The 18,182-nt window shown below is 51.0% G+C and overlaps 1 protein-coding gene across 1 annotated transcript in view; it reads left to right on the forward strand.

Annotated features, from left to right (window-relative positions):
- Cngb1 (cyclic nucleotide gated channel beta 1) overlaps positions 1 to 18,182 on the forward strand; it is a 76,527-nt gene that overhangs the window by 20,609 nt on the left and 37,736 nt on the right. Inside the window, exons 14-18 of the mRNA XM_004626047.1 lie at positions 3,989 to 4,091; positions 4,465 to 4,501; positions 6,859 to 7,068; positions 10,316 to 10,475; positions 17,190 to 17,297. Coding sequence (XP_004626104.1) covers positions 3,989 to 4,091; positions 4,465 to 4,501; positions 6,859 to 7,068; positions 10,316 to 10,475; positions 17,190 to 17,297 — 618 coding nt within the window. The remainder of the gene's footprint in view (positions 1 to 3,988; positions 4,092 to 4,464; positions 4,502 to 6,858; positions 7,069 to 10,315; positions 10,476 to 17,189; positions 17,298 to 18,182) is intronic.

Here is an 18,182-nt window from a genome sequence, read left to right on the forward strand (position 1 = left end):
ATGTACTTTTTTCATATATTTATTGGTGATTTGTACTTCTGAGATGTGTCTATTCATTTCAGCTGCCCATTATTTTTTTCAGCTGCCCATGTTTTGATTGGGTCTTTTATTTTTGAGAGGTATAATTTTTTGGAGTTATTTAGATATTCTAGATGTTAGTATTCTGTCTGAGAAATAGCTGGAAAAAGATTTTTCCCATTCTGTAGAACCACACTTCACAAGAGTTTTATCTGTTTTATCTTCTAGCAGATTAAATGTCTCTGCTTTGACACTGAGATCTTTGATGCATTTCTGTTTTAATTTAGTAGCCGGTGAGCTACATGGGTCTAAACTCAATCTTCTGAATGCAGATAGCCAGTTTTCCCAGCTTCCTTCATTAAAGAGGCTGTGTTTTCTCTAGTGTGTTTCCAGCTCCTTTCACACAAAGGTTCGCCAGAGTTTTTAAATCATCGAATTGCTGGTCCCTAGGTGTAGGAAGAACCGGATTACTGCAGTGACAGAGTGGGTAGACCCAAGCCTAGGCCGGAGGGTCCGAGGCCCTGATGCACAGAGCTGGGCTGTCACTGTCTGGGGAAGGATGCTCTGGGCCAGCTTTGCAGAGGCATAGGTGACTGATGACGTGCGGGCTCTGGCATTGCAGAGGGTCGCCTAGCAACCCCATCTCTTCAGGCAACAGCTCGGCTTTTCCTAGCAACTGTGGCCTTTTGGTCCCCACCTGGCCTCCCCGGAGACACTTCTGCAGAGTTCCCTGCACATCCTCTCTATCTGACTAGAAGTAGGAAGATTTGGAGGCTCAGCTGCCACCCAGCTGCACTGCCTTGGGAGCTGGTCTCCAGGCCGAGCTGGGGCTGGCCAAGTCTCCATGTGCAGGGCCAACCCCAGGCCTGGGATGAATGACCCAGTCCCCAGCTGAACTGCTGCATCATGGGCGTCCTTGCCGGCAAAGCCAGACAGACCCAAGTAGGTGACCGCTTCTGCCTGAGGACTCCCTCCTTCCTTCCTTGGGGGTCAGCATTTTAGGGGGAGGGAGTCTGTTCCAAGCCACCATGTGAAGATCTTAACTTGGGGGCACAGCTTGCTGGGGGGTTGGAGACGAGGAGAGGACTGGTTACCTGGTGAGCTGGCTGCTGCTACTAAGCCTGCCTTAAGCTGGAGGCCAAGGGACCTTGGAAAGCCCAGCTCAGCCGGGCTTTGATCCTCTGCTGGGAGATCCCTGAGACCTGGGTGTTTTCTAGAGGTGGGCACAGGGTGGGGTGAGGGGATGTAGGTTGGACATAGACTGCACCCTGACAGCCTTCGGTGATGGCTGCTCAGGCTTGCTAGGTGCGTTGGTAGCTGAGGCTGTTTGTGTAAGATGTTCCCCCGTCCACGTGGGGAATTTCGTAACTGTGCAGCTTGCCTCCTCCTTTGGGACGAAGAATAACGACAAGAGTAATGATAATACCAGGCACCAGCTGACTGGAATTTTCTCTGGGCCATGCACGGTGCTAAGACAGTCAGGATGGCAGGTTCTGGTGTTAGTCCCATTTCACATAAGGGGCCCAGATGCAGAGAGGGCACCCTGTGTGGCCCGGGTGGCAGCGCGGGGGGAGTGACTCTGTCCTGTGTCGGGCTGCTCCAGAGGGAACGCCTGGTGCTGTGGCCAAGGAAAGCCCTGATCAATTTGGGGAAAGGCCCTCATGAGCCCGTTGTGTCAGGGTGCCAGGCACAGCACCCAGTTACTTTTATGGGCCCATGACAATGGGTTTGGTTTTGCTACTGTTGTTTCATTTTATGGGGGTTCCTGGGAAGCCACATACATCCTAGACAAGTGCTCTGCCCCTGAGCTTTATTCCCAGTCTGAGAATGCCTTAAAATAAGTCCACAAAGGCTGGGCACGGTGGCATACCCATGTAGTTCTAGTATGTAGGAGGCTGAGGCAGGAGGAGATCATTTTCAAAGCCAGTCTGGGCTACATAGCAAGACCCTGTCTCAAAAATAAAAAAAAGAATTTTTAGATAGAAATGTTGGAAGATATAATGTCAACATATTAGTCTTCATATAGAAATAGGCATACAATTTTTTTTTTTTCAGTACCAGGTATTGAACTCAGGACCTTGTGGTTGCCAGGCAAATGCTTAATCTACTGAGCTGTCTCTCGGCCCTATATTTGTTATAGTGTTTTGGGGAGGAGGAGCCTATGAAACTTACCATGTTAGGAGCTGTGAGAGTCAGAATGCAGCCTTGCCCCTGGGATTGGAATCTATAAAATGGGTTTCTTCCTGATTATTCAGGTCCTTCCTGGTGGAAATAAAGTGAGTTGGGTACTTGGGTCACTGGGACACTTGTCCCGTGGGGCCATATAGATGCCCAGAGGGCATCAGAGGCGCCGTGTCTTGCAGGCTTCCCCATACAGGTTGTGACCCGGGCCACCCATCAGGCCTCTCTGGGCCCTTGCCCCCTAGCCCACAGTCTGGCCTCTCAGGGTTACTTGGGTGCAGATTCAGGGAGCCCACGTGTGCAGCGCTTGGTGCGTGCCTGGCTCGCAGCCCAGGCTGATCTCCCAACTGGCTGGCTCCAAAGTGACTAAGCCACAGCTCCGTCCCTTCCTCCTCACCCACCTCAGGACTGCAGAACCTTCCTGGACAGCTGGGCTTCTGGGGGGCAGACACTGGCTGGATCCTCCAAGGGTCCCTTGGTGACAGGAGTCTGTTAGGAAGCAAAGACTGTTTCTAACTGCAAAATCCACATGTGCTCCTGGGCTTTTCATTTTTATTATTTTCAAGACAGTATCTCACTAGGTAGCCGAGGCTGGCCTCACTCTATGTGGATCCTCCTGCCTCGGCATCCTGGGTGCTGGGACATTACAGGTGTACATCATCATGCCTGGCCGAGGCCCTTGGGGAATTTTCTTGTTTGTTTCTCAGTACTAGGGATTGGACGAGGGCCTTTGCATTGAGCTACATCCTCCGCCCTTTTTATCTTTTTTATTTTGAGTCAGGGTCTTGCTAGATTGCTAAGTTTCCCAGGCTGGGCTTAAGCTTGTGATCCTCCTGCCTCAGCCTGTCAGAGTGCTGAGATTACAGGTAGGCTTCTCTGTGCTTGGTGAAGCCTTTGATCTTGAGCCATCATCTTAATCCAGAAATCACAGGGAGTCTACAGGCCCAGTTTTGCCTGGGGACAGGTTCTTCATGATATTTACATAGTAATATTCAAATTAGTTTGAATTAAGTATCAGCATCTAAATATTGAGAAGTTCCACCTTTGAAACGTATGACTTAGCTTCCTTTCAAAATTAGAAGGTCTGGCCACCCGGGTCTCCAGTCCAAGGGAAGCAGACTGCTGCTGTCAGATGGACACAAGTTCCCCTGTCCACAGTAGTCCTTGACGTCCCCAACAGCCACATCTGGCTCTGTCACTCATGGATGCCTGCTGCCTGGGCCAGGGACTGCTGGCATTTTTGACAGTTGCAGTGTGACTCTGATCTCAGGGAGTAAGAAGAACTGGGGCTGAGGGCTAGGGATTGTGTGGTTTTAGCCAGGTCAGCTCACCCCTCTGGTCCTTACTGTCCTATAAACTGCCCTGCATGCAGCACGAAAGTGGCCTGGAGACTCTTGGGGGAAGCATGGGTGTGTGCTCTGGACAGGTATGGTACCCTGTGGGCCTCTCTGCCCAACACCCTGCATGCTTTTCCTGGCTCATTTTGTCACCCCTCCCCAGATGTCTTTCCTACCTCCCACTTGTTTCAACATCATTAGCCTTGAGGCTCCACTCACAGGCCACGTGCTCTGGTAAGTCCCCCTTCCCAGGAGAGTCATGGCATGTCCTGCAGTCCCTGGCTGAGCGCACCTAAGAGGTAGCAATGGTCAGCAGAACACTGCCCTGGGAGCCTTATCAAATGATGATCTGGCACTGGGCATCTCTGTCTCCCTGCTCCTGGCCCAGAATATGGCTGTCAGCAAGATTCAGGCTGTGCTGAGCCCCTCTAACCTCTGCTCTTTCCTGCCAGTTCTCTGGGTCTCAGTGTCCTGCTGGATAGCTGTTTGGTGGCAGAAGCAGCTGTGGACAAGAGCGACGTAGACGAGGCACAGTACCAGGAGGCCTTGCTGCAGGTAGGGAGAGCCATGGGTGCCTGACACTAGCAGGCTTAGCTGGCATCAGTGAAGGACTGGGCTTGTGCACTGCTTTTAGTGGGGTGGGATTCATTTGGTGAGATGCCTGTGGGACAGAGGAGGAGTGTGATGGTCACACTCTAAGGGTCACACAGTGTCAGGAGGGGTCTTGGCGGATAGCTGGACCTGGGCTCAAGTCCTCAAGCGACTGTCCTCTGCTCTGTGGCCACCTGTGGAAAATGGGGTCCCAAATGCCTCCTAGGCATTTGTAAGAAGATCCAAAAGGGGTGTGCACTGGGAAGTGTATGGTGGGGAGATGGGTGTGGTCAGAAGAGTGACCATCCTGGCTCCTGCATCTTCTATTCCTTTTCAGGAGCCGCAGGAGGAGGCCGAAGCCACCTGCTCACCAGGTAGGTGGGCTGGGGCTGTACATGCCAGAACGTCCAGGAAGGCTTTAGTCTGGGGCACCCATTCCTTCCCTCCCTCCACCTCCTCCTTGCCTGCTGCCCCCACCAGCCCTGTCCTTGGCAAAACCCATCCTCTGTGTCTTGGGGCCACATTGTCACAGCTAAATGGTGTCTCTCAAAAGTCACAGGGGAATGGCAGAGGCCCTAAGGCTCCCAGGGGGACTGGGGAAGCCCTGCCTCCGCCAGTCCCTCCCACTACCTCCTCTTCAGTGTGACTGCAGCTCCTGGGATTATGGCCCAGGGCCCAGCAAGAGTCTAGTAGGACATAATATATCTGGCACAAGTGAAACCAGAGCCTGCAGATGGTGTGTGCTAGGCTCTCATCTCTCTGTGAGCTTGCTGAGCATGCCAGGCTATACCCTGAGCATGCACTTCACTGGGATTTGTACCCCACCCAATGCTGAGCACTCTGGGAACCATGGGAAAGAGGCTACTCAAACCTAGCAACGGCCAGGCCATTGCACCCATGAGGCCTGTGGTATTGTGTGCCTCATACACCTCCATGTTCCTCCCAACGCTGGTGCTTCAGCCACCTCGTGGGGCAGACCAACCATTTTGCAGATGACAAAACTGAGGCTCACTATGTACTGGGTTTGTCCAGAAGGTCTGCCTGTCTTCACTCCTGTCTCCTCTCCCTCTCCTTACTGTGTGGTCCAGAGCCAGTTTGATGACCCCTTTGAGTCCTGGTTCCCAAAGAGAGACAGTTGGAGCAATAGCAGTACCTACCTCATGGGCGGCTAGCCAAGGAACAGAGACAGCACGGCAGAGGTCCCCAGCATAGTGGGTGGCTCCGAGGGAGGAGTCGATAACAGAGATGACCTCTGAGATGGCCCTGGCCCCTGGCCTAAGCCAGCTGGTCTTTGGGAAGTGTCCTCTGTGATCTTCAGCAGGAGTCGACCTCCTAGCCCAGGCCTGCTGCAGGTGTGGTGGGGGTGGCTGCAAGTGACTTGCAGGCAGGCGATCTGAGAGCAGCACTTTCAGTAGTGCCAAGGTGTAGCCCTTTACCCTTTTAACTCAGAAGCATGGGCCTAGGTCCAGTAGCTTTGGCGCTCCAGGGGGCTGAGTGGAAATGCAGAGCTCCAGGCCTTACTCAGCTGCAGAATCCTAATCGATGTTGTAACAAGACCTCTTGGGGTTTAAATGCAATGTTTTATTAATATATATTAAGTTTAGAATATCGGGCTTCACCGTGGCCTCTTCATACATGCGTGTGACATATTTTGCTCGTCTCCATCTTCCCATTGCCTTCCTCTCCCCTTCACTCCCTTCTGCTTACGCAATAATAGGCTCCCTTCCACTTTCACGTTATCTTTGGTTTTCTGGTTTTTGTTTTTTTAGCTTTCACATATTAAGGAAAACATAAGATACTTGTCTTTCTGAGCCTGGCTTATATCATGTAATATGATGACCTCCAGTTCCATCCATTTTCCTGCAAATGACGCTGGTTCTTTGTAGTGGAATGATAGCCCCTTGTGATATTCGGTACACCTCAATTTCCTAATCCCTTCACCCACCAGTGAGCCGCTAGGCTGCTTCCTTATCTGGCTATTGTGATTTGTGCTTCAATAAACATGGGCATACCAAGATCCCTGGAGCATGCTGACTTCATTCCTTTGGGTGTACACCAAGGAGTGGGGTAACTGGATCCTGTGATAGTTTTAGTCTTTGGAAGACCCTCCATACCAATTTCCACAGTGGCTGTACTGGCTTACATTCTCATGGAGGAGACTTTAAAATTCCTGATCTGGCCTTATCTAGACTATTAAGTCAGATCACTGGGGACAGGCCTGGCCACCAGGAATGCTCACCCCTCCTTAGATCATCCCAATATGCAGCCTACTTGGGGCACCAGGGCTCTAGAGAAAGTGACTGCTTTTGGGTGGAAGTGAAATTAATTGACTTCTAGGATTGTTCAGACTAGAAAATTCTACTGGGCTAAGAATACCCGAGCCCAAGGTTCTGTGGCTCTGGAAGATTATTTGTAGTGGGTTCTGTGAGGTTTTTTTCTGAATCTAAGATGGAAAATGTTACTACACCTGGTAAGCAGAGAAAGCATGAAAAGTTGGGGAATCTGGTGCTGTCCATTGGAGCTGCTGTGAGCCAGCCACGTGCTTGGTGACTTCTGGTGAACTTCAGGACAAACTTGGTGCTTCAACCTTGCAAAAGGCTGCTGCCAACAGAGGTGGGCAACAGGCTGCTCTGCATTGGCACCACTTATGTTGTCTCCTCGTGCTGTGATTGCAGCCCCTAAGGTCACGTCTGCCTGCGACCTTCTGGCCCCAGCACCATGACTAACCCAGGTCGTGATGTGGAGCTCAATCGCCTGGTCCAGGACCAGCCACCTGGCCAGGTGGTCCCCAGGCCTGGTCCCCTAAACCTGGCTGAGCACCTCCCCAACGTGCCCAGCTATCGCCCCTCCATCACCCGCATCCCTGTCCTCATCTCCCGGAGAACAACCTTGTCCAACTCCAGCTTCGCCAAGGAGACCAGGAGCTCCATCCGCCGCCTAGGTAGTGTGACCTCGCTGCCCAGCACACTGTCGCTGTGATGTGTGCTTCTGCATGGCTTGGCCTGTCTTCCTGCATGGGTGCATGGTCATGGGTGGGACCACAGTTATGATCATGGAAAACCACCCCCTTCTTTCTTTATCCTGCTTTGCAGTGGTCACTTGAGGGATTTTGGTCCCTTTTCTTCCATGCCTGAAGTTTTACAATTAGTAGTTCATTTCTTTGGGTTACACACTTGCTTTTGCACCATCATTTTTTATATAGGCGGTCACTCACACTCTCACAAGTCATTCACTTGGATCTCTAAGCCATGAAGTTTGAACAAAGCTGATGAAAGAAGTGAGGACAGGAAAAAGAGGGAAATGGAAGAGGAATGGGGTGGGTACTACAGACAGAACCTGCTGACCCTGAGGGTCTTCTGACAGCCGGACTTTTGGGGGCAGGAGAGGAAGATGCCAGGACTGAAAACAGGACCTTGCACATACTAGGCAAGTACTCTGCTGCTGAGTTACATCCCCAGCCCTTTTTCCTCTTCTTATTTTGAGATAGGGTCTCTGAGTTACTCAGACTGGCCTTGAGATCCTCTCGGCTCAGCCTCCTAAGTAATTAGGGAGCTGGACTTCACAAGGACAGAAGATCTCATTTCAGGAAAGGAGCAGCTGCCAGGTGTAGGCAGGCAGTCGGCAGGAGGTGTGTCCTCAGGGCCCACACAGAGGGAGGGCCTGGCTGGAGCCATTCAGTGGTGACAAGATCCCTGAGGGGCCTGTGGGCTGGGGCACAAGGTGCTGGGGAAGGACTGCACCTCTAGACTCACCCATGATCATTTCCAGCCAGATCGCCCCACCATGTGCCTGTCACGTGTGGCTGCCATGGTGATGAGTCTGGGTGGCAGCATCAGAGACCCCGCCTCTTCTCTCTCCTTTCTGGTGCTCCATGGCATGAGGTAGGGGAAAGTGGCACTCGGCTCACCCCTGCAAGAAGGGGTGATTCCCTGTAACACCTCTTAAATCTACTTTAGCAAATGGCTCCCGGTTATAGTTACATTTGGACCAATTCTACTTTTATTTTCTATGTTCCTTTCACTGGATCCTCTTTTTCTATTTACGTGTATTTGAACAGGGAAACTTCTTATTCCCATGCAAATGGAAAACCAGCATTGTTTGCTATCAAAAGACAACATCAATAGAAAGAACCACAGACACTGAGAACAAAATTGCAGCGAGAGCTGCTGGTGGCTACAGTGGTCCATGGGCTCACGGTGAGTCCTGGACTCTCAGCCCCAAGGGTTTTACCTGTGTCTGAGAGGCTTCAGGTGGGGCAGCACCAACCTGAGTCCTCCCTCTGTGCATTTGGGATTGAGAGAGAATTAAAACAGGAGCCACATTCTCATTCTGTTCTCCTTTCCTGGTTGGGACATCTCAGACCATCTTGGGTCTCCCTGGCCCCTGGACTCCTACCCTGGGAAATGTTCCTGGTGGCACTGAGCTAGTGGCAGACACGGCAGTGGAACAGCACATGGTGATCGCAGGTGCTCCAGACAGAGAAATGAGCAGGCACATCAGCAGTGCTGCTCCTGAGGCGGCGAGGCCGCCTGGCACCTTCTGAGCTGGGTCTGAGTCCTGGCTCTGCAATAAGTGCCCTAGAAGCTCTGTGCCTCAGTCTCTCTCCCACAAATGCAACAAAGGTAACAGTTACCTCTTCTTTGTCAGAGGAGTTAATATAGGGTAGTATATTTCTAGAGTCTCAGCTATTAAGGTGGCTGAGACAGGAGGAGTTGGAGGCCAGTCTGGGGAACATAAAAAGATCCTGCCTCTAGAACAAATAAAAGGAAAAAAAAAAACCATATATACTTAGGGCCTAGCAAAATAAATAGTGGCAGGCACATCAGAGGTACTTGGCAGCAAATAGTATTCTCTAAACCAATTTATGTAAGATTATTCTTTATACTTTAATACTATTATTCTTAATCTATACCTTAACATGACACAGCCAGGATCATTTCTACCTTGAGTTCCCACTCTGCAGAGCTGGTGGGAGATGGAACAGAGTACCAGTCTAGGATTTCTCCTCCTCTCCCAAGGGACGGAGGATGCAGGGCTGACCCAGGGCCGTGCAGGGCTTGGGGTGCACCTGCCCCTCCTTGGCTCCCCGAGCCTGTGAGGGCTGCAGTGGTCTGGCTGCCCCACTCCCCACCCAGCTTCTCCAGGGCTGTGGGCCAGCAGGCTGAGGCCGCTCCTTCCTCCCAGAGCCTGGGGAACCTCTTGTCACCTGGAAAGGTGTCTGTTTAAGTTTTTAAAAATGCCCCCATTCCTGCTCTTCCCTAGAGGGCTCAGGGTTTAGCAAAACAAATGCCAGAATGCAGCTTCCTTTGGTTGCCTCCATCAATGTATAAAATAAGTATAAGCAACAGCACTAAGTGCAGGTTTTCCCCAAAATGGCCATTTAAAAAAAAACATGGGGTGGGAAGCAGGATGGCTCAGGGACATAGCGCTTGCACTGTGGGGTCTGGCCCTCTGTTCCATCCCCAGCACTGGGGGAAAATAAAGATCACAAATCCAGTTATTTCCAGGTGCTCTCTCTCCCCAGCCTTGCTGGTGCACAGCTCTGGGCCTGGCAGATGCTGGGTGCTCCCAGTGTGGGGGGCGGAGGCCCAGCTTCTGAGCCTGTCACCATGGTCCCCAAGGGGAGAGAGCAGCTAAGTAAGGCTGTGGGTCTGCAGGGAGGCCTGCTGCCAAGGTGTGGGGCAGGGCCGCTGGTACCAGGCCTCTCGTCCAGGGAAGGACTGGCTGCCGGGAGAGTGCATGTCCTACCGAAGCCACCTGCTCCCCTTGGTGGGTGGGAAGTGCCACCGTCTGCACTTGAGATGTGGCCACCCCACAGGCTTGGAAGGCATTGAGAAGGGAAGCAGCTGACCAGACTGCTCGGCCAGGTCCTGGCCCCAGCCTAGCTCCTTCCCTCACCCCTCCCTGCCTGGCGTGGCTCCCCATGTCCTCTGTGAGTGCTGCCTGGCCCCCATGCCTATGTGTTCTGGCACTGAGCTCACCTGGGGTCAACCTGCGGGTGGGCTGCCCAATGCCCAGCAGCCCCGCGCCCAGCAGCCCCGCGCCCAGCAGCCCCGCGCCCTGCAACCCTGCGCCCAGCAGCCCCGTGCCCTGCAACCCTGCGCCCTGCATGCAGCTTTCTCAAGGACCCGCCAGGCCTGGGGGATCTGCTTCCCTCTCTGACTCTATCTCGCCTTCCTCTCCCCAAGTGCCTGCCACGGAGGAGCACCCTGAAGTGCAGGTGGAGGATACGGATGCCGACAGCTGTCCTCTCATCAAGGAGAAGCCACCCTCGCCTGTGCTGCCGCCGCCTTCGCCTGCCAAATCTGACACACTCGCTGTTCCAGGCTCGGCTTCGGAGGCACACAGGTGACCCTTTATGCTTCTTCTGGGCTTTTCTCAGCACAGTGTCACCTGTCTATTTGGTGGGTGAAGAGACTGAGGCCAGAGCGGGGAAGCAGCTGCCCAGAGCCACCCAGCACAGTGGTCTCAGGTCAGAGACTCCCTCCCCTTTCCCGACTCTCTCTGTTCCTGGCTTAGAGCTTTGGGTAAAAGGTCCTCATGGGAGGCCCCAGCCCAGATGCCCTCAGCAATAAGAGAGACGATGCAGTATTATAATAAATAATAAAATAACATAACATAGAATAAATATGACAACTAATTCTAATTCCTCATTTTATTTTATATTTTACTTTATTTTTTGGCAGGATGCTGTTTAAACATTCGTACAATTATAGATTTCTGGACCATTTCTTACACTCCTTTTGAGTTGGAGGACAGGGTCTCACTTATGTAGTTCAGGCTGGCCTTACAGTCACTGTGTACCACAGGTTGCCTCAAATGCAGTGATCCTCCTGCCTCAGCCTCCAGAGTGCTGGGATTATAGGCGTGTCCCGGTGCACCTGAATGTTTCCCCTCTTAACAAATGTAAATGTCCAGTACAGTATTGTTAACTGAAAGCACAAAGTTATGAGCAGCTCTGTAGAACTTCTCTTCTCGCACGATAAACTCCACATCTGTGACCTGGCAACTGTCGCTCCCCTCCTCCCCACCCAGCCCTGCGGCGCTGCTGTACGCTCAGCTCCACGGGTTTCACTACTTTAGACTCCTCGTGTACATGGAGTTGTTAGTGCGTGGAATTGTTAGTATGTGCCCCCTGGGGCTGTTTTAGTCACAAAGCATAATGTTCTACTGTTGTCATGTAGCTATGACGGGATCACCTGCTTTCCTAAGGCTGAGTGACATTCCACTTACATGTACACTATGCTTTCTTTACTCCACTGATAGACCTTTAGAGGGATCCACCTCTTGACTATTGGGAAGATGGGGTGAAACTATCCCTTTGGATCCTAATTTCTCCTTTCCTTTTTTTTTTTTTTTTTTTTTTTTTTTTTTTTTTTTTTTTTTTTTAAAGACAGGATCTTGCTATGCATTTGAGGTGGGCCTTGAACTCACTCTGTAGCCCATACTGGCCTCAAACTCACAGTGATCCTCCTGCCCCAGCCTCACTTCCCAAGTGCTAGGATTATAGGCCTGAGTCACCTGTCTGGCTAATTTTTTTTTAATTTAATTTAATTTTTTTTCTTTTCAAAGTTTTATTGATAAACATATAGCAATGAGACAGTTTCAAATCAAATCAAAAGTACAGTTTCAACAAATAATACACTGCATATATTCTTCTTGCTAATTTTAATTAGTTTGAGTATATACCCTGCATCCTATGATGCTTCTGTTTCTGTTTCTTTTGACGAGCTTCCACACTTTTTTTCATGGTAGCTGTCCCATTACACATTTTAAGTAACTGCACAGGGCTGCAATTTCTCTACATGCCAAGACTTTGTTCATTTGTTTTCTTGTTTGTTTTTTAAAGTGATGATCATGGGCTGGTGAGATAGCTCAGCAGACTAAAGCACCTGCTTAGGCAGGCTTAGGCAAGCATAGGGACTGAGGTTTGATCCCCTGCAGCATATGCCATACCAGCTGCACCCCAGGGTAGGCTGAGCCAGCCAGAGTCTGGGCTTAATGGCATATATCTGTAATCCCAGTGCTGGGGAGGCTGAAAGCAGGAGGATTACCATGAGTCTGAGCTGTGTAGTGAGACTCTGTAACAATCAAGTATACTAAAAGATAAATAAATAAATAAATAATAAAGTCATGGTCATCCTAACAGGTATGAAATGATATCTCATTATAGGTCTTGACCAGCATTTCCTGAAGATGAATAATGTTGAGCACTTTTGTGTGTGTGTGTGTGTGTGTGTGTGTGTGGTCCTGGGGATGGAACCCAGGGGCATCAGGCAGCTTGGCAAGAGCTCTACCACCAAGCTGCACGCTCAGCCCTATGCACCTATGCATATGTCTTTCTTGGAGAAATGTCTCTTCAAATCCTAAACCTAGTTTTAGTTCAATAAATTGGGTTTTGTTTGTGTTTTGGTATTTCGTTGGAGGAATTCCATATTTAGTTCAAATAGTAACCCTTTATCAAACAAACAGTTTGTAAATATAGTATTTTCTTACATTCTGTTGGGTTTTCTCCCTCCTCTGCTGCTTAGTTCCCTTTGTGTGCAAAAACCTTTTAATGTTGCATAGTTTCTCTTGCCTATTTTTGTTTTTGCTACCTGTGCTTTTGGGGCTATCCTCTCATATTAGCATATTAGCATCTAACAAGCACTAAAGAACCTTAGAAAAATAATCATTAATACCACACCATACAATGTTTTTATTTTTCTGCATTCTCTTCCATACTTACTGTCAGGTTCCTGATTCTGTGCAGTTTAATTGCAGGAGTGACCCAGCTTGAGTTCTCGCGTCTCCCGGGAGCTTTCCCCTCGTTGCTGGCTGTCCCCTCAGTGCTCAGGGATGACAGCTTCACGATGTTCCTCCAGATCCACATGGCAGAGCCGAGTAACAAGGCCCCTCTTCTTGGGCTCTGTCCATAATGGCATGCAGCCATCGTGGCCGCCTGCTGCCCTCCCATAGCTCCTCCCGAGTAGGATTTGTGGTCAAGACCATGCACATTTTTATGTCTCTTGAAATCCATTTGTAGCCGGTTGGCTAGAATTGTTTTGAGGCAGCTGGAACTAGGTACCCAGAAGTGCAGCACAGAGCTTTATAAATGGCTGCATTTCTGTTCTGGGGGAGCTGTTGGTGCTCCTTCCACACTGGGTGCATGGGGAGGTGTTTTTTGTTTCTTCATTCTTGCTCTCATCCGTGAGCTCCTGAGTAATTTCTGAGCTGAGATCAGGGGCCTGCCAGCATGGCAGGAGATGGATGGATGTGGAAAACTTTCATATCTTAGTGGAAAAAAGACATCATCTCCCTAAGCTTAGGAACACAGCTCATAGCTCTACTGTGGCTTGTGTTCAGTTTGCTAAATTCTGCACTGGCACATTGGCAGATCCAGAGATAGTGTTGCCTCAGTCAAAGGTGTACACTGCCATTCCCCAGACATGGGCAGGGAAGCTGTAAGGGTAGTGAAGTTCTGTGGGCAGAGAAGTTACCCATGGGCTGGGCCAGCGGCCTCTTGAGGGGCAGGGAGGGAGACGAGGTGACATGGGCCTTCTGCTTGCACACTGAGCCTGTGAGGCTCCCCAGCCCTGTCCTGTCCCTCACCCTCACGCACACAGTTACTGAACAGCTCTGGGCGAGCAAGTGCATGGAGAAGAAGCCCACTGGGGGCCTGTGCTTGCTTCCAGCCCTGAGAGAGACAGAGAGCAATTAACCAAATACCAAACAAGAGCTTAGTTGAACTCACCTGAGTCTGGCCTGCAGGCTGTGTTCTGAGGGCAGGTGGGAGAGGACAGTGGGCACAACAGTCAGGGACAAATGTTCCTGGGGGCAACTGAGGGAACCCACAAGGCCCTGGAGAGTGCGGCTCTGACCAAGGGGCATCAGCCAAAGCCCTTCTCACAGTGTAGCTGACTTGGGAGGACCGGGCTAGGGGTGTGACACGACTCCAGCTCACCACCTATCAGATGCGGGCCTTGAGGTCAGTCAGGGACCCTCACTCGGCCTCCCTTGTCCCTCTGTGAGGGGGAACAGGACCCCCCATCTGTTGGAATTAGAGGGAGGGCTTCCCAGCTGCTGCCCCAAGCTGCTCCACACAGGCTGGGGTGAGGGCTGCAGCCTAGTGCTGTACTCTGGTTCACACAGGATGGGGCCTCGGGCTGCGCGTGCAAAAATGGCGTTTGGGCACCATTTTGAGCCCCAGTCTTTTTGTGTGAGGTTGTCCCTTTTATTTTCCACCCCACCTGCTCCACTGTTCTTGGGATTGAACACAGTGATTTGCGCCACAGTGGGAATTTGCACTGAGCTGTATCTCCAGTTTAAAAAAAAAAAAATTGTTTGAGACAGGATTTCCCTAAGTCACTAAGTTGCTCAGGGTGGGCTCAAACCTGCCGTCCTTCTGCCTCAGCCTCCCAGAAGCTATCCTTCCACCAGAGCATGAAAGAGGTGAGTGTGTGAGTGCTGCCATCCTAGGCGAGTTGGCAGAAAGTATCAGGATAGTTGGCACCTTCTGGAGCAAACATGCACTCTCTGTGACCCTCTTCTTGTGTCCCACTAGAAACCCTGATGAGACTGTATGACAGAAGTGAGTGTGACATCTACACAGAGAGGACCGAGGCCCTGCCCCCAGAGCCCTCCCCCAAGCCCTCTGGGCTGAGTTGGGACCTTTGCTGACTTGGAAAAACATGTAGGTCTCGACAGCTCAGGGTAGCAGGAGAGCTCGGGGCTCAGCTCCGAAGAGCTCTGCGAGGATCCACTGAGCTCTCGCTGTATCCCAGGAAGGAACAGCAGTAAGAATGAGGGAAAGATAGAGAAGAGACAAAAAGCTGGGTTAGGTGAAGGTCCTCTCTCTTGAGTGAAGGAGAGGAGCTGCCCAAGAACAGTAGAGGGTTTATTTATACCGTAGAGAGGTTATTAAGCTCAGCCTCTGCTGAGCAATCAGTGAACAAGCTGCAACAGAATGCTTCAAGGAGCTCCAGGTTTCTCGGGCTGGCTTCGTCCTGCACGCCTAATTACATTCCAATTTCAGCTGCTCCTGATAGAGTCCTCCAGAGAAGGGGCAGAGGGAGGCCTCCCTGACTCTCCACTGGGAGAAGTGGGCTGTGGAGACCAGGCTGGGAGTCCCAGTTTCCATATGGATTGTGGGGAAATAGCTAATCGTCATCCACCCGGGTTGAGGGTTCCATGCAGGTCCATTTCTGGCCAAACTGAACTGACCTGAGTGCTTCAGTGGATGGTAACCATGGCTTTTCCCAGAAGACCAGGTTCCACGGCCTGGTTTCCAGAACTCAGCCACAGCATCTGTCTCCCACAGAGCCGTGGCTGCAGACCCCGGCCAGGCCATCCTGTGTTCCCCCCGCTAGTGACCTTGCATGGTGTAGTGCCCTGCTCCTGGGCCTCACAGCAGGGTCAGCCTCTCTAACCGCTCTCTGGTCCTGACACTCCCAGCTTCCCTTTCAGTTTCCTGTCCCCAAAGCTGGCCGTTTGTGTGGGTCCAGCTGTGCTTGTGTGCCACATTTTCTACCCATGCCTGGCATCCTCTGGTTCAGGCCCTAAATGCACCTTCCTATTACCGACTGTTCTGACACTTGTCTCTCTGAGCTAATCCATTTACCAACACTCATACTCACGACCCCAGACTTTTAGTGTTATGCGTTAACACCTGGAATTTTATGTTTTTATGTGTTGTATAAGTCATTAAGAAATGACCATTCTTAAAAAAATAAATGATCATTCTTGCCCACATTGTGGTGCACAGTGTAATCTGGGCGTAATCTCAGATACTCAGGAGGCCGAGGCAAGAGGAGCGCATGTTTTTAGGTCAGGGTTAGTCAATATGGTATAACCCTGTCTCAAAATAAAATTTTAACAGTCTGGGATTATAGTTCAGTGATAGAGCATTTGCCTCACATGCATTAAAAAGAAAAGTGAGAGAGAGAAAAAGGCAACCTTAGTTATATATGTCTGACCAGCTACTTGAGAAGCTGAGGTCGGAGAATCATGAGTTAGAGGCAAGCCTGAGCAATGTAGCAAAAGCCTGCCTCAAAACTCAAAACCTAAAACAACAACAGAACAACGCCCATTCCTCCACACCAGCACTCAGTCTATTCACTTACGAGGTACTATTCCCGGTGGTAGGTACTGGCCTGGACTGGCTGCTCTGTATTTCTACATCATTCTGTCTTTCAGGTCTTTTTCTCTAAAACTGGGGCTGGCTTTCTTTCTGGGTGGTAACAAATTTTTCTTTCCTGCTCTCTTTTCTTCTCAGGTTTTAGGGTTTTCCAGTAAGGCTACTTATGCTTACTGTTGAGGCAGAGGGTGGAAAAATCCAGAGAATGAACAAACTCCTAAACTGCCAACCTCAGATAGCATCAAGGGAACCCCTTCCATTGTCAATGTCCAGGCTCCAGCCTGCAGCCTTCAGGCCAGCAGCAGGCTGAGAGAGAAGCTTCTTGTCCCTGAAGTTCAGGTAGTCTTTACACAGCACTGGCCTATATGCAAAGGCATCCAAGTGCAGCGCTCTATGGCAGACTCGGACCTCATGCAGCCCTCGGATAATAGTTTCCATTCTTCAGGTAGGGAGCCTGGAACTCAGGGAGGATGAGATTCCCGCTAGGTCACACCATCAGCTGGACACGGAACTCCACGGCCACCTCTGGTGGCTGAAAAGATGGTGTGGTAGAGAACTGAGATGGAGACCAGCCTGAAAGTGGGAGGGGGAGGAAGGTGTTTAAGCCAAAACCATTTTACAGAAAGAGAAACAGAGGTGGCTCAGAGAGTTTAAGTTATTTGCCAAGGTCATGTACTGGCAAGATGCCAAACAGGGGTGCAAATCCATGTTTGCCAGGTACCAAGTCACTGCTGTGTTCTTTATGCTGGGCCAAGGAGCAGATGCGGAGACTGAGGTCCCAAGAGTGGCTGTGTCCCTCTCTGCTCTTCTGTACCTCCTTCTGGGCAAATGAGGACGCTCTGGCAGCACCACTCCCTTCCCTCAGTCCTCTACCGAGTAACTGGCTCTGGGTGACCTTCAGGGGTCAAAGTCATTCGCTTCCCCTCTGTATGCCTGGATCCTTCCAGGAAGAAGCTGCCCTCGCAGGACGATGAGGCTGAAGAGCTCAAGGTTTTGTCACCAGCTGAGTCCCCAGTGGCCACCTGGTCGGATCCCGCCACCCCACAGGAGGCCGAGTAAGTGAGTCTACCTCTGGGGTCTTGGAGTTGGAAGGCTGGGTAGGGATGAATGGATGAAGGGACATGGGAGCTATGTGGATGTTTTCAGAACTCCGCACAGGTCAGTTCTCTGGGGGCTTTGGAGCAGTAAAAGCGCCAGGTTGCCAGCCTGGACTGCTCCTGGGTGGCCCAGGAGTGCTGTAAACTGTGAAGAATGGGTTCGGGCCTGTGTCCAGCTATGTCCATGCCAGCAGCACTCACCGGGAGAGTCTCGGGGCAGAGGTCCTCCTGCTGATGATGCTGCCACTTGACAGTAACCCTGCAAAGGTCCGCAGGTGGAGGCAGGACACAAAGAGCTCCAGCAGGCCCCATCCAAGGGCCTTGTTAAAATGCAGGTTTCCAGGCCCTACCGTGCTCTCCTGGGCCAGGTCCTCAAATGGTGGCCCTGGGGAATCCACAAGCTCCCAGGCAATTCTGATGTGGCTGGTGTGGAAAACAGTGTTTAGAGACCACTGTGAGCCCCGGGTCCTGGTCTGTGACAGCTAATTGTCCCAAGGGCTGGGCCAAGGAGAGCTGTTTTCCCCAAGGTTTTGAATTACCAGTGGGTGGGGAGTCTCTCGGCTCTGGGTGTGCACCTGGGGGCCCATCCTGCCTCTAGCCACATCCCCTAGGTTAGCCACAGGTGACATTTGCTCACCTTCTTCCCTCTAGTCTTTTATAAATCTTTTACTTTATGTCATCCATGAAGTTCATGCTTAAGTATTAAAAATTTTTTTTTAAATATGAGTAGAAGGAAAAATCCCAGGGCCGGAGAGATGGCTCAATGGAATAATAAGCACTTCCCTGGCAAGTGTAAGGACCTGAGTTCAATCCCTGGTTCTGCAAAAAAAAAAAAAAAAGAAA

The sequence above is a fragment of the Octodon degus genome, unplaced genomic scaffold (genome assembly GCF_000260255.1).
Source record: "Octodon degus isolate 3935 unplaced genomic scaffold, OctDeg1.0 scaffold00011, whole genome shotgun sequence".
Taxonomy (NCBI): domain Eukaryota; kingdom Metazoa; phylum Chordata; class Mammalia; order Rodentia; family Octodontidae; genus Octodon; species Octodon degus.